This window comes from Chlamydotis macqueenii, chromosome 4 (assembly GCF_036417535.1).
Source record: "Chlamydotis macqueenii isolate bChlMac1 chromosome 4, bChlMac1.mat, whole genome shotgun sequence".
Lineage (NCBI taxonomy): Eukaryota > Metazoa > Chordata > Aves > Otidiformes > Otididae > Chlamydotis > Chlamydotis macqueenii.
In genome coordinates this window covers 23,834,330-23,851,133 of record NC_141559.1, presented here as the reverse complement: position 1 = coordinate 23,851,133, position 16,804 = coordinate 23,834,330, and the positions used below count along the sequence as shown (strand labels likewise).

The 16,804-nt window shown below is 41.7% G+C and overlaps 1 protein-coding gene across 1 annotated transcript in view; it reads left to right on the top strand.

Moving 5' to 3' along the window:
• LOC104478846 (transmembrane protease serine 11A-like) overlaps window positions 1–16,804 on the top strand; it is a 44,129-nt gene that overhangs the window by 6,421 nt on the left and 20,904 nt on the right. The window contains exons 3-4 of the mRNA XM_086747067.1: window positions 2,330–2,451; window positions 4,334–4,452. Coding sequence (XP_086603193.1) covers window positions 2,330–2,451; window positions 4,334–4,452 — 241 coding nt within the window. The remainder of the gene's footprint in view (window positions 1–2,329; window positions 2,452–4,333; window positions 4,453–16,804) is intronic.

Here is a 16,804-nt window from a genome sequence, read left to right as displayed (position 1 = left end):
ATTACATGTGTGAGTACTGTTGTGGACTGGGGTTTCTGTTTGCTAAATAATAACACGGAACTCCAAAAGGAAGAAATAGAGAATAAGAGTTATACAAAATGTTATACTGTGTACAAAAGAATGCTGAAAAGGATTGAAATTATATAATACTCAATATTTAACTGTGTCCCAACCATGTTACTTCTGGTCTGAAACCACTTTTTCACTGATATGATAGGCAGTTATTTCTTCATTCTCACCTGCTGCAGTGAGAGGTAGCATTCAGCCTTTCAAATGGGCTTCTCAGACCTAGCATTTTGGTTTGGCGCTATGCTAGGACCATTGTAGCTGAAAGACCTTCTGAGTGTTTTTCTTTCTGTGCAGCTCCATGAAGACAACTCTTTTATAAATGAGAGTATCTACAAGAATGAATGTGAGTAGGTTGTGTCAAGTTAAATGCAGTTTTTTGTTTGGTTTGTTGGCTTTTCTTGTAACTTAGTCTCACTTCAAACATAGTAGAAACATTTGCAAAGCATATAGGCCATGCAAATGTCTACTCGCTGGAGTTGCAGAAAAAAGCCTCCCAGCAAACCCACATGACAAATTGAAGCTGAACTCATCACTGACTTTATGGTTTCACCTGAGAGTTACTATTTAGAAATAAGCTTCTTAATGAGGTAGAGTTCTGACTATTTATACCTTCATATTTTTTATTTCTCTAGTTAAAGTTTTAAGGCAACTTCCATACAGTAGCTGCTTACCTCCAAAGTCTTAAGAGGGCTGTTTTATTTCTTTTTTTTTTTTTTCCCTTACTATGGATTCATAGATGCATTTTGAAGCAAACCAGATGAGATGAGAAGTTAATTAATAGCTGTTTTAGAGGACAGCAGAAGTGAAAGAAACACTAGCTAGGAGATCCAGGACAAGTCAGAACAGATATGAGTGACAAATGAGTATTCCCATTTTCACTCAATCAAGTGTCACGATATTTAGCCTGAGTCATTTGTTTTCCAAGCTGAAGTAATAATGCTATAATTGTAAGGCTGTATGTACAATGAAATTAGAATGAAATATCAGAACCAATATCAATATTTATGTACAGTACACAGTGTGCTTGCTGTGTCATTTGTGCACGCAGCTGCAGTGGTTGCTTGTGATTATTTTCAACTTATTTTAATGTATTTAATCTTATAGCTCATGAGGTATGTGTTCTGGAAGTGAGATATATGTACTTTGTTATGAGTGTGGGAACTCACTGAGATGCCTCATGCTCTCAGGAGAGGATCCTTGCAGCCTGCTTTCCTGGGGGAGGTTGTACATTAACCTGAAGGTGTGCATGTTTGCATGAATGAGGTAGTTGTGGCTCTAGAATGAAGGACTCTGCCAAAAATTGTGGCTTCCGGTTCTATATTTTGTAATGGCTGATAACATCATAGAAAAACGGCTCTAAGGATCTTCAGAAATCTTTGCGTTTATAGCCAAAGGCAGAATTTGCTGTAAGTAACCTTTTTCAGGCAGTTTTTTTTTGTCTAACTATAGTACTGACCTACTGACTGTTGACTGTTGACTTTCCTTGAGTTAATTTGGATTAGCACCTCTGTAATTAAGAGTACAGCAGAGAGAAGTATCTGGTGAGGCTTCCTACCTACGTTTCCTGGTCCACTCACATGTTCCTGCCCTTCCCTGTCATTTCATCACTTCAGCAAATACTGCTTAGAGCAGTGCTTGCCTTTTGCTTTTAGATTTAGTCTGAGTAAAACAGGAAGCACAGGCTGGCCTGCTGAAATATCTTTTTTTTTTTTGTCTAGCCCTACTTTGCAGGCTGAAATGGACTGAGCAGCTTGGATAATGTATAAATATGTACTATACAAAGCATGGGATGCTTCTAAACAATTTTATTGCACAAAGCAGTTTTGGGAGCAAAGGTGCCAGTGTGTCTGTGATAACCGAATTGTTTAACCAATTGAAAGCTGCCAACTTGTTGTGTCAAAGTTTACCTAGCTGAGAAATAAGTTTTATTCTTGCAAATTTCCAGTTGGGGATCACGTAAGAAAGTGCTTAGTTGAACTGCTATTTAATTTGGCCCTAATCATAAAAAAACCCAAACCCTCAAACTCTGTCTGTGTTCCATGACTTCTAGCATATCTCCACAACTTCAAAGACTATTTCAAAATAGTCTTGAGTCATGATTTCCTTTTCAAGGGTATTGGGTGGGAAGCCAGTTAATACTGCTGGGAAGAATCAGCTGATGTTGAGAGAGAAAACTTTAACTTCATTTTTTTGTTTTTTTTTTAAATAGAAAAGGATCTCTTACTAATCTTCTCCTTTTGTTCTTCTTATTTTCTCCCAGGATTCATCAACCACCCATCAAAATAAGACATCTTGAGCCTTGGAAAATTGCTCTAATTGTTATTGGAACAGCAGTGGCAGCAACTATCACCATTGGTCTCCTAGTTTATTTTCTGGCATATGGTAAGTTTTACATAACATATCAATGTTCATAGAATCATAGAATGGTTTGGGTTGGAAGGGATCTTCAAAGGTCATCTAGTCCAACCCCCCTGCAAGCAGCAGGGATATCTTCGACTAAATCAGATTGCTCAGAGCCTCATCCAACCTGGCCTTGAACGTTTCCAGGGATGGGTCATCCACCACCTCTCCGGGCAACCTGTTCCAGTGTTCTACAACCCTCAGTATAAAAAATTTTGTCCTAATATCTAATCTAAATCTACCGTCCTCTATTTTAAAACCATTACCCCTTGTCCTGTCACAACAGGCCCTACTGAACAGCCTTTCCCCATCTTTCTTGTAGGCCCCCTTGAGGTACTGGAAGACCACTGTAAGGTCTCCCTGGAGCCTCCTCTTCTCCAGGCTGAACAGCCCCAATTCTCTCAGCCTGTCCTCATAAGAGAGGTGCTCCAGCCCTCTTATCATCTTTGTGGCCCTCCTCTGGACCCTTTCCAACTGGTCCATGTCCTTCTTATGTTGGGGGCTCCAGAACTGGACGCAGTACTCCAGGTGGGGTCTCACCAGGGCAGAGTAGAGGGGGAGAATCACCTCCCTCGACCTGCTGGCCACGCTCCTCTTGATGCAGCCCAGGATGCAGTTGGCATTCTGGGCTGCAAGGGTGCATTGCGTGCTCATGTTGAGCTTCTCATCCACCATCACTCCCAAGTCCCTCTCCTCAGGGCTGGTCTCGATCCATCCTCTGCCCAGTCTGTATTTCTGCTTGGGATTGCCACGACCCACATGCAGGACCTTACATTTGGCCTGGTCCTAGGTTTATTGCATTTCTTTTGTGCTTGTTGTACCACACAGTGCTGGGAGTTTGCTTTTCATCGATCTACCTAAAGCTCATTTGGGGAAAAACCACCAGCTTCTCTGGAGCTGTCCTTCCTTCTTCATTTAGCATCTTTGCAGATCTCTTAGAAAAATTTCCTGCTGTGCAAGGTGGCTTAGGGCTGTGATTTCTTGTGGGGTAACGTTAGCAGGGCTGCATGTATGCAGGAGGGGCGGTCTGCGGTGATTCGCGTGCTAGGCGCAGATAAGTCCATGAGTGCAGGGGGCAGGTGCGTCCACGTATGTGGTGGGCATGGATAAGTCCATGGGCGCAGGGGCAGGTGTGTGGTGGGCACGGATAGATCCGTGGGCACGGATAAATCCATGGGCGCAGGGGACGGGTGCATTCACGTGCGTAGCAGGTGTATGGGTATTTAACCCTGTGTTGTGCAGCATTAAATTGAAGGCTTGGCTTGACGGTATGCGTGTGATGCCCTGCTTTCCCCGGAGCGGGGCTTCGGTGTGTGAGGGGTAGGTTAGCTGGCAAGAGAGCCGGCAATTTCTGTTGGCTTTCACTTGCTTTCACATCTTCCTCATGATTTACTTCTGTGATGAGGTCAATATTCAAGTGCTGTGGTCTCCCTTACTTGAGTGGCAAACAGCCTTCTGCTTGCCTCTACCTTGCCTCTACCTTTTTCTCTGTTCTCTTGCCCTGATCACCAGCAGTCACCTGCCAGGACTTGACACTGAGTCAGCATACAGGCCGGGAAGGAAGGTAGCTGACCAGCAAGATGCAGCTTGTGACCCTGTGGAAGCCCAAAGTACTGTTGGTGGGCCACAAATGTAATTGTTGGGGAAACTGGGCTTTTTGTGACTACTTGGTGTAGATCACCTAACTCAACTGAGTTCTCACTCCTGGGCTCCTAGGTTTTGGAAGCTATATTTGAATGGGTTGGATATAGGAAGGCTCATCTACTCACTAGACGTCTGGATATCAGTCAGGCCAGGGTATTTCTCTAAAGTTCAATCATTTTGGTGCTTTGAGTATTGCCTGTTCCTCCTCTTTCCCTTACAGATCAGAAGCTGTTCTATTACAGTGGCAACGTAAAAATCACCAACATCCAGTACAATAATGAATTGTCCAGACAGTCTTCAGGAAGATTTAGAGACCTGAGCGAGAGAGTTGAGAGGCTGGTAAGTCTGGACCATTGTGCCTTTCCGTTTTTAAGGACTGCTTGATAATACAAGAGTCATTAATGTGAACAGCACACTCTTAGACCACAGGTTTCCGGTGTACCCTGAGTGCCCATGGTTAGTCCTGGGAAATGGATAGCATGAGAGCCATGATCATACCTGAAAACTAGGCACTTGCCAGTCTGTTTGTTCTAGCATGCCGCCTCTCTTTGTCCTTGCAGTGGTGAAATAGGTATTGACAATGCTTTCAGCTTCCTCCTACATCAGTAATCATTTGTGTGTGTCTTCTCTGTCCCTACCCTGAGCCTGGCTTTGTGATTTACCCCCCACTGTCTCTAAGGAAAGCATGCTTTTACACCCTCTTCTTTATGGGGTGGGGAACTCTACCTGACAGGCTGTTGCTGTGTGTTGAGAAAACAATACACAAGCCCTCTTCCTGTGCCTTTGCTGTGTTTTGTTGGGAAACCCTCCTACAAATAACAAAGGCTGCTGCATGGCTCTCGGTCATATAGTAGCTATGGAAATAGACAGACACATTGCAATTTCCTTTCTTGTTTTCTCTTTGAGACACTTCCCCACAGATGATAATTACAGAGTTCAGCTCTTTACAGCAATAAGCATGTGATTGTACTTGTATCTTTTTGTGTTTCATTCACCAGGGTCTGATGCGTATCTCTTACCTCTTGTTTAGCAACCTGGCACAGATACTCAGTTAATAGGACAATCAATGCTTTGCTCCCCACTGTAATTTAATTTAGGGCCATGCCACTTGTCCACAACAAAATGTGAGCTGTTGAGAACACCACTCTGGAGAAGTAGGGTGCTATATAGAGATTTGACACTGCTAGCATCTATTCTCAACTCCTCTGCTGAGGCCCTTGGAGATCTTAGTCAAGTTGTCCTCTTTTCTGTACTTACTTCATTTCTGCCAGCTTTGCCTACCAGGGACCATACCACATTTCCCAAGATCTGCTCCTGGTGCATGTCTGTATGTATAGTGTCTTACATAAGCTACATTTACTTAGTTACTACCACTTTACAACTATTACCTAATAATTGCAGGCTTTTAACCTTGTGATATGGGACCTTGGAGAGGGAATGTTCTCCCTGACCAAGAAGACATGGTGTATTGCTGAGGTGGGAGGAAGGCAGAGGCTGGGAGAAGTCTGAGAAATAACACTTCATTGAGTAAAGTTGTATCCCTTTCACACTATATTCTCTCTTCATTTTTAGAAATGTGGCTCCTTTGGCAAAGAAACACTTATTTTAATGAAGAAGTTCTTTCAGATAGTGTCCAATGTAGTCAAATTTCCTCTGAACATGGCTATTAATTTAGATGCTGGAATAGAAGCCAATGCTTTAGAAACCGTGTATCCTCTATGGGTGTTGAGCACTTCTGACAGTAGTGACAGTAAATACCAGTGCTGGTTGAGCAGTAAGAACCATTATTTCAGAGCACGATAATTGTACCTTATAAGTAACACCATAACAAACATAGAGAGAACAATATTGCCTTTCCTTCATTCCTGTGACTTTTCTTAAGAGCTGTCTTTAATTCAACCATTAACATCTGCCTTGCTCTCTCAAATTTGCTGAGTTCTTTGTTGTAATTTTATGTCAGCTGGTATAAATGGCCCCTGCTATAAACTTTGTCTTTTTGTGATTTAGCTCCAGGTGTTCCATCTAAATAAGATGTATGAGATCGAGAGTTGTCCATAAGTTTATTTAAAGTGAATCCATACACTAATGAATAACAGTATGTTCCTACTAAGTCTGATTCTCTCCAAGAAAAACTCAAAAATCAAAGCAATCTTTCCAGAGACAGAAATATCCTCTTGACTTCTTGACAGACAGCTGTCTTAGAACATCTGCATTTTTATGTTCAGGGTTTCACACTATCTCTTTAATAGAGGAGGAGAGAATTGAGTTTTTTTAATCACGTTTCCTGATCTGTCTAGATTTATCAAAATCCTTGCAGTCTTTCCCCAACTGGTGTCAGGGTTTTGGATGGCCAAGCCTTCCCATCTTCATAGTAGTAAAGATACTTTAAGCTCATGTTGTGAAACAGTGAGTCAATGCAGATAAATGCAGATGTCTTTCACAATACTTGGTGCAAAGTGAACAGAAGTGAATCATCTCTGATAATCAGAAGCATTCAAATTACCTGAGTTAGTGCAACTCCCTGCCAGGTGCTCCCTTCTCTGATTCCTCCCTAATGAATCTTCCTCTGTTTGTCCCCAGAACAACCCTGAAAGGAGCTCTTTTTAGAGTTGACATTTCACTAGGAAAAATGTTTTTGCTCCCATGGGGAAGTAATCCCATGCCTTCCTTGGGACTGGCAGCAAATGCCCTGATGTTTGCTTTGGGTTCCAGAGTTGAGTAGTAACACCCATTGTGTGAATGACATTCCTGACTCTCTTATCTCATGGAAGGTGGGAGGGAATGCAGCAAGATCATGCCAGAGAGCTGATGAAGCTGGTGCACCAGTCAACATCTCAGGGCTGACTGGAAAGTCTGGAAAATGTCTTGTGGGGTGGAGCTGGGGGGACTCAGGAACAAATTATGAAAGGTCTTTGCTCCTTGCCTGGCTTCCTGCAGGTAACTATGAGGGTTCCCTTTGTGCTCTCTTGAAAAAGCAGACCTGACTGAATGCCACCATGGAAAGAGATATTCCAACTTACCAGAGCTTCCTTGTTGTTCTAGCTGAACCAGTCACTCTTCCATTGCCAAGCTAAAATGCACTGTGCGAGACCGTCCCCTCTTACACTGGGACAAGGGCATAGTCACAGCCTTAATGGCTCCTTTCCCAAGGAGTCTCTATTTTATAGTGGGTTCACTTAATGCTTGGCTAATCTGTGCAACTTTTACCCACTGGTTTTCTCCAACTCCTTCACCAGACTTGGATTTTTTTTTTCTTCTCCCACAAAGTGTATTCATTCTTTCAGATTTCCCAAGAATGCCTTGGAGGCCCTAACTACCCTCTTACTGACAGCATCTCGGGGGACATTTCCAAGGCCCTGCTCTAAGCCTTGCTTCTTCAGCCCCTGTGGTTCCCCAAAGTGTGGAGGGAACTGAGAAAGCTAGATCTAGGTAGGCCTGGGTGACTGGGATGATCCCAGTTGCCTACTTTGGGCAGCAGCACTAACTGCCCCATGTGTAGGGAAGAGGGTGGAGAGATTTTGCATCCAGAGTGGAAAATCATCTTTGACCCCAAGAGAAGGAGGTGTGCATTGAGGAGAGCTTCAAATGAGCACCTCATCAAGCCCATCTTAATGAGAATTGTCTCAGCTGAAGGCTGGCAAGCGTCTAGCTGTGACAGAGTAGTGGATACCAAGTATGCACACCATGTCACCCCTTCAGTACATGGCTGGTTGCTCAATAGAAATGGACATCAGCCTTTACCCTGCCCATCAGTGACTTGCAAATATACCTGTCTGCTCTTTTTATTGCTACAAGAACTTTCTGATACTTTCTCCTAGATGTTGTGGGCTCTCCCCTCTTTGAGGACAGCCTATGACACTCTTCTTCTTTCCCAGACACCTAGTATCTCCCTGTCTCCTTCTCTGACTGGAGCTGTACCCTGCCCTGCTGTTGGGCCGCTTCTCCCTGTCCTAGTCCATGTGTCTTTGTGGACTTTTGCGTTAGACACTGTACCCTCCCTTACTTCTGGGGCCATGCCCTGTCCATTATCCCTTAATCTCCTCTGCTCCCATGTGATGGTAAGGCAGGCCATGGGTTGGGTGGATGGATGCTCCTCAGGTATGAGTGTAGTATAGCTAATCGAGTGGCTCGGGGAGAGGTGAGGTGTTTGTTTTCTCTCTGTTTGTTTCTTTCCTCAAGCCATGGAGTTGACTGACATGGATTTCGCCTGTCTTGTTATGATCCACAAGGTGCCTGGGCTCTTCTCTGTCCTTCAACCATCTGAAACCAACACAGAACTGGCTGGATGTAGGCAGAGTGGTTGGGGATTTTATTAAGAGGATACCTGGGTACTTCCCCTGGGAAACTACTGCCTATTCAAATATTTCTATTGAAGTAATGGAATTTCATCAAGTAATTCTTGCCTCAGGACTCAGTATTGTGTGCCAGGATATGTCTTTTAGAAACAGATATCTTGCTTCAATGACCTCAAATAGTAAGAGAATCTTCTATGTCCTTAAGTACAGATATTAGGGAAAGTTTTTAATGAATACAACTCTTCAAGTTTGTCCTATCTGAGAGAATTGAATAAGTGTGGGTATAACTTAGAAGCAGTGTCCCTACTGAGTGTTGCAGAGGCACTTGCAACACCACAGGAAAATGCTGCAGAATAGTTCTGTTGGCTGTGCCTATTCTTGTTCGGTTTAAGGCTGGACTCACTGATGAATCCTTGTACTTGAGCTGGTAAGGCAGGCGGCAGTTTTCTCCCTTGGGAGATTATGATTTTAAAGGTTGTTAACACATTCCTCTCACTAGAAGGCGGAAGAAGCAGTAGGGCAGGCAGGTACCATGTGCCTCCTTCCCCACTTACAGCCCTCGTGTTCTTTGTGCTGCTGAGTGAGGATCCCAAGGACTGTCAAGTGCAGCATTTGGGACTCAGTCATTCTCTTCAGTTCTGCACCATCCCTGCCACTTTGTGGCTCACAAACAGGGCTTGTTGGCCAAATCCAATGCCTCTGCTGGGCCACTACTGTGAAGGAAACCAGTGGGGTGCAATGGGTGCTCACTTTGTCCTCTGCATCCTCAGTGGTACAGATTCTCAGCTGCTTCAGCACAATTCAATTATAACCAAAGCATCCTGCAGTTTCCCAGCCCCTTCTGTTGGGGCAGGGAGGAATGTGATATCTCCTCTGTGCAGCTAGGGAATTGAGTTGGAGAGAATTGAAAAGCCAAATCCATGAAGCCACTTCAGCACCTGAGAAGATGTCCCCAGAGACAGGAAAGAATTTTCCAAGTGACAATGGGTAACAAGGAAAGGACTCGCCTAGTTCCTTTGGCACACTCAGGTTTTATTCACTCTTATCACAGTACTTGAGCTTCTTTGTGTTTGTTCCCTCTTAACTCCCATGTAGACACTTATGTTTCCATGGAAAGCAGAGCTTTAACACCTAATAACCTTGTTTGGTGGATGGATTAGCCCTCAACAGGATACTTGTAACTGAAAGATTTTTCCACTTTATATCCAGTGATAAGCTCGCAGTCATCCTGGTACTAGGAAGTACCTTTTATCATTTGAGTTGTGTCTAGCTTAATTTCACATCTGCAGGGCCAAAGCCTGAAATACTGGCTAAAGTTTCCATCTGACCTGAGCTCAAACTCAAAGCAGTGAGTGAACAGTTGAGAGTGCTGGTTTATGACACTTGGCTTTTTTAGGGTCAGATGTGACCCAAGTCTTCCTTGGGGGCAGAAGTGTGCGTGTGTGTATTTGGGAGAGAGAGGGAGGTGAAATACAAATCACTTCAGAGCCCAAAGCTAGCTGCAAAGTTGGCTGAAACTGTACATGAGGTGTGTTTGTCACACCTTCCATGCGGGTGTTAAGGTGTAGCTCAGAAGCGTGTGGCTTGCTCAATCAGTCCTTATGGTCCTTGGGTCAGGAGGTTAATTCAATGGCAGCAGATCCCCCAGGCAGCACGTTTTTGAAACACTCCTAAAGACTGTTTGCTCTCGGAGACCAGACTGTGAGAACTAATTTAGGAGTGATAACTGAATGTGCCCCAAGAAAAGGGAGTGTGCTGAAGGGGAGTCTAACGTGACTCTATGTTACAGCAAGTTGAAAAGTATAACTGTCTACAAGTATCATGTGGCTTCATTTCCTGTATGTCTGCTGTTCTCCCTCACCCCCCATAAAACACTTATCTTCCCCACTCAGCTTGTGAAATAAAAGAAAATTGAAGATACATTGGACAGATCACAGAAAGAGAAATTATGGTAGCTGCAGCAGCCAAATGTTTCCAAAGACTTTTCAGAGTCTTGCAGCACCCAGACCAAACTCAGTAAGAATACTCCTGGTTGTAATAAGTTTCAAAAGAGATTTTGTAGTGTTTTCAGATACAGATACAAAATTTAAAACCTACGTCCTTATTTAAACACAAGCATTCCTAGGCTCTGTATATGCTCCCTCAAATACTTGCCTAGTACCAAAATGAAGTGAAAAGAATGGAACTTTTATTGAGAGTTCTTCTTGTTCTTCACTGAAGCCAATTTTATTTAGAAGTGCATCTATAGTACAAAGGCCAGAAAAACTAAGCTTTTAAAATTAATCTTTTTGAAGACTTTTTAATAATATTCTCCCTTTTTCCTCATTCTGTAAAATAATGTTGTAACATGGAAAAAAAATCTTTTATTTAAGAAAAAAAATATTTAAGATTAAGCAGCATTTTGAGAAAAAAAAAATCCTAAAATAAATTTAGGGCATTTGACAACTTCTGCTTTAAAAGCTTTATATTAAAGGAATGGTTCTCGCAAATAGGAAGCATTGTTCTTGGGCTAGCACGGTAGAATAAGGGTGCCCTCTATGGGTGACTGGGGCTAGAAACAAAGCAGAAAGCATCTTTCCACGGTAATTCCGGGAACTGGGAAACATGGCAACGTTACACTGTGGCCAAGATGACAGTGTGGCGACTTGTTTATTTAACTCTGGAATTAGAGGGTGACAGCACACTCGACTGTCAGTATATACACACACACACACACAGAGGTGTGGCCTTAAGATATGGGTGACATGCTGTACACTGAGAGAGGAAATAACTCACAGAAAGTACTTGTATCACACTTGTTATGCATTTTTCAGAAATTTCTATTGAAAGCAAAAGAAGAAAAAGACCACTGGCATAGGCATATACTGCATTGCTTTAAAAATTGAAATACTTTCTTGCTTTAACTTTTGTTTCCAGTTTTTCCTGTTTCCACAGGTCACAGTAGCATAGGGAATGAAAAAAATATGAGGAAAATATGAAGTACTTTTCAACGCTGGTGTGAGCTGATGCAGTGTAGTGCATGAAGCTTAGTGTTTTTCCTCACCTGTGAGATCTCAAACCACCAGTGTGCTCTACCTAAATAGCATGAATTTCCAGGATGAAATGTTTAGTTATCAACAATATGCCTAACTTAAATTCAACGATCCTTCAACTTCATTGATTCTTTGACTTATTATTACAATGTTATTTTCTCAAGTAATAGGCATACAAGCTGGTTTATCTTTTTCATGTTTTTCTTGGTTCATCAAGGCAGAAGGTCTAATAAGCATGTATAAAGCCATAAAAATCATAAGAAGACACCCCCATACTCCTCACAAAATAAGTAAATGTAATTCAGATCTAATTTGCTATGGCAAGAAAAGCTGTAAAATGTGCACAAGGAAAACTAATGCAAACCTGAGCAGGAAAAAGAAATTCAAAATTAAATAAAGGGCAGTTATAGATGGTGTGTGCAATTAAGAATAAGATTTTATCTTAATTATAGGCCCACAGTCCAGAATTACTGCATTGTTTACAGGTAATTAAATCAATGAAGTGATTCAAGATGTGAACTGGTGTCACTGAGATCAAAATCTGGCCAGACAAGAGAGTGGTTGTTTAGAACACAGTGTTGTCAAAAGTGAGAATCCAAATTCAGTACTGAACTTGCAGGATTGATGGTATTTGGGCACTTGTAACCCACCACTATTGATCTTCCTTACATTTCATAAAATTATTCTTTTCTTAAAAGCTATTTGCTCCTGTATTTCAGTCCCTTACATCTAAGTATTGCTTAAAAAAAAAACACAGAGTCATTTTCCTGGGAAAAGCATACTTCTTTAAAAAAAAAAAAATAACCCCACAAGACCAACACAAAAACCCTTCTCTGGATATTGGCCCAGATAGTTTTCTCTCCCAACTTGATTTTTTCTCCAAAAGTTGGAAATTCTTCTCCCTAAGTAGACAAAATTTCAATGGCAGTGTGAAAGTTTTAGGAAGCTAATTATGGACAATTGAAAGCAGGGAGTAGGAATGGGAATACTTAGGTGACCTTAATTCCAGCTGTCACTATTACATGGCTATAGTGAAACTCTCATGCCATTACATGCCTTTCAAATTGGTTGCACTAGGCATAAGCATGGTACTTTAAATCCTGACATTATCCCATGTATTAGTCCTCTTAATTTCTTTTATCTGAAAGACCCACCTTTTTAGGAATTACTATACCAGATCAGTTATTCCTCTTTTGCAGTCAACACCTCCAAGAACCAGCTCAGCTCCAGCTGAGCTCCTTATTTTGGTGCAAAGTCAGATAGTGCTTACTTACCTCCCAGCTTTAGCAGTCCAGTTAGTTAAGCTCTGTGAAGAGTTTGTGACACCATTTGCGGATGTATGGGATCACACTGATCTTGCCTGCCGTGACACATGCTGTCTTTGTGTATGTATGGTTTCTGATAGGAAAGTTTCTGGTCTTCTGGTTTGCTGGAGGCCCATGGAACATTACACTTAGTCTCCTTCAGGTACATTTTCTTTGCCTCAGGTGAGCGCTGTGGCTTTAGGGCTGTCACTGCTGTGAGTAATTGATCTCTCTGTTTCTAAGGGGCGTGTGATACCCACATCCTGGTTTGGGACAGTGCCAGGTTCGGTTTTTACTGTTCTTCTCTGTATTTCTCCTCCTGCCCTCTCTCCCTCTAATCTCTGGCAGAGTTCCAACAGAGTTCAACCTCTCAGTTGAAGCCTGGGCAGGAGACAAGTCAGGTTCTCAAGGGAGGTACTACTGAATTTGCATTATGGTCAGCACTGGAGGTCTCAGCAGGCTGAGTTGTATGGATGCAAATTGGCCAGCAAGTTGGGTGTTAGGTACAGAATTAAGACAACTGACTAGTAATAATTCATATTGTATGACTGTCACAAAACTGGAGAGAGTCACTGAACCAGATGGTATGTACCAATTAACATTTATGGTCCAAAAGCTTTAAAAATCACTAGTAATAGGCTAGTGACGCAAGAGGAAGAATGTAGTATGAGGATAGCTGTTGAAGGACTAAACTGGCAGCAGGCAAAAGAGGAGTAGTATTGAGCAACAAGAGGATTTGTGCTCCCAAATGTACTGAATGCTTTTGAACTTCCCACACAAGTAGTTCAGTGGGTTCCGCAAATATCCCAGAGGAAAATTCTATTGAACTAGACTTAAGATTGCCTTTTTGATAAACCCTGTTACACTGCGTGAAGTGGCAGACCAGTGTGTGGTGTGAGAAAGCAAGGGCTAACACAGCCAACCTTGCTGGGTCACTTCAGACACAGCTACACATCTAGGGCAAGCCCAGCTTATGTCAGCCCCATCCTACACTGGAGCGATAGGATCCCTGTCGCATGTGACCTACTTCCAGAGCTTGGGTTTTTTTTAGGTTGCAGGGAGGCAGGGTATATTGGATTACTCTGAAATCATGAAGATTTTAGTAGGTTGCTTACAGGCCTCAGAGAATTAGCCATGGTGTGACACAAGAAAAAGAGGATAATGATGAGATCCGGAGTTATTCAAGATAGGATAGGAAAACAAATATTGTTCATCAAGGTGTAAAGCAACTTCTGGCTGCAAGGAACAAGGAAGAATTTCCTTTGTGGCTGGTTTTTTACAGGTGGGAATGTTTTGCCCTCTTATTGCATCTTTGGTACTAGCCACTATTAGTTACTGTTTTGGCATAGATGGACCAGTGTTCAGGAGTGAAGTCCCGTTTGTCTTAGAAAATTATACTGCATGGAAAAAAAATTGTAAAAAAGATAAAGGATATTAAATTAAATTGAGGAAATACCAGATGGCATTAAGCTAAACTAGCCAGCAAACATTAACTTAAAGAAACTCTTGTTTGGACAAATGCTGAAATAAAGGCTGTCAGGAAAATGCTGCTCACTTGAAAGGAGCTGGAAAGGAGCTTGAAAGGAGCATTTGGTTAAGAATGCTTGTACATCCTGCCTGCAGCAACAACTGGGAAGCTGTTAGACAAGGGCCAAGAAAACAAATGAGAGGCGCTTAATCAATGGTGAATTTAAGGGATCTGGTTATGACAACATCATCTTTGAGTGGCTGTAATCAAAACAAAATGCTTAAAATGAGTGTAGATGCTTCTCCCAGGCAGGATGGGGTCCCACGTTGTTAATGGACAAAATTATAGTTGCTTTTGCTTCCAGAGTCATGACTCAAGCTGAAAAGCAAGCTGTAAGCAGGCTGGAGAGAAATGTTTACTGTTTAATATGGGTGTGAATGGCTTTACCAGAAGATAAACAGTAAAAACATGAGACAGAATATTAATCTGAAAGTTATTATCTGAAGACATCTTGCTACATCTTTTCCTCTTACATAAACTCTGTATGAATATAAAGATTACTGTTAATTATTCAGGTTATCAAAATCATAATTGAAGGAAAGAGGAGATTTGGGATAGATTCATGTCTGTCAAACTAATTCATCAGCAAGTGAGAGATAGGGGCCACAGTGCAAAGGTTTGACTAGCATGTCTTTCCTGATAAGATACAGCAGACTACGAAAGTGAAAAATACCAGGTCAAGTTTGAAGGTGTTAAAGGCCCCTGCAAGGATCACTGGAAACAAAATAACTCTCTAGTTGTTTTCTTCTCTGTTGGTGATGTAGTACTGAGGGGAAAGTTAGTGACAGTATGTAACAGGAAGGAAAAAGTGGCTACTGTCTCATTCAGATATGAAATTGTGAAAGAGAATGGAAGTAACAGAAATCTAGTCATTTTGGTATAATTTTAAATTACATGCTTACTGTTCTCTCTATCAAAATAACTAGCATCCCTTTTGCATTGAATTTTCTGAAAACAATGTCTGTTGCTGATTGTTCAGTTGCATTTGGACTTGTAGATTCTTTTCATGAAAAGCACTGTGTGTAGTTTTCAGATGCCACTGGAAATCTTTGTCTTTGCTGCAGCATATGATGTTTCTGATCAGACTGTATAGAACATCTAGGAAGTTGTCCAGGGTAAGGAGAAAAGGAGAAACCTGAACAGGTTTGGAGTACAAAAAAACGCAGTCACATGAGCTACTCAGGCTGTAGCAAAGACACAAAAGAGAATGGGTGACAGAAGTAAGGATCCCTGTATCTGCTGCAGAAATGCAGGTGGAAAGTGTAGCAAAACCACTTGCAATCTGAGATGAGACGGTACAGATAACTTGAAAACATAATTGCCAGGAGGAGATAAAGGATTCAGGAATGTGATATTGACTTAACCCTCTCTTGCTGTGAATTCTTGCCCTCTTCAGTCCCAAGGTTAAAGTAAGCCTGCTTTCGCTTTACTTTTTAGCAATGTAGAAGCTTGAGGTGTACCTCAGCCCAGCTCAAGGCTCTCTTTTGTTTGCAAAGCACTCTGCAAAGAAGTGTCTGTCCCAAAGATCTCAAAAGTTCTCAGACGCAGTGCAGCCAAAGACAGCACATGCTATTGGATGCCATGAAGTTGGCAGTGCTGCTTAACTGCATGCTTCTGTTTACACAATCATCAATGAAGCAGTTAACGCTGACAGAAATTATAAGCAAATGATATAACTAAAAAAACAAACAAACCAAACCAACAAACAACCAAAAAAAGAACCTTTTTGTCTGAGGGTAAATACTTCCAATAACCAAGGTCTGGTAGAACAGTCTGCAGAGGAAACAAAACACTTCGTTCTTGTTTTCTACCTGTATGCCTCATAAAATGTAGTGGTAGCAGCTGGCAATCTGCAAAGTAACAGGATAAAGTGTATTCTGCATATATACAGTAGCTTGTTGCAGTTGATTTTTTTTTCAAATAATTTTGTTTGTTCCAAATGCCTGAGTGATTCCAGATAACTGCCAGTAACAGCAAGATAAAAGATCAGCACAATACATGACCATTAAGAACTTGTATTTTTTCCTTACTAATGTATACTTAAAATCACCTTAAAATATTAAAATGTGCAGTTTTCATCTTGAAATTATTCTGCTTCAGTATTACTGTATAATGACATGAAGCTTCATCTTATGACAGCCAAGGCTGGAAAGAGGGGCTTTGTGTTCTTCTGGAGGAATCACTCCCACATTACATGCTTACATGCTTGTTTCTGTATCTGAAAGATTCCAACATACTAGAAATTTGAGAACCATTACTTTTTTCTTTCCTTTGGAAGACAGAGAATCTGGAGACTTGGCTGAATCAGACAGCCCTTATGTGCTAAACACTACAGAAAAAAAAAAAGACAACTTGCATGGTTTTGTGAAGCATTTCTATGTAGTTTTTCCTGTAATGCATTTGATGTTTACACGATACGTTCAATTTACTGGATCTTGCTGATAGGAGGAACTGCATACCTCACTAGTGACTTTGCTATTTCTCAATAGATATTCTTCAGTGTTCCTGAACTATTCCTGGCAGAATTTCATG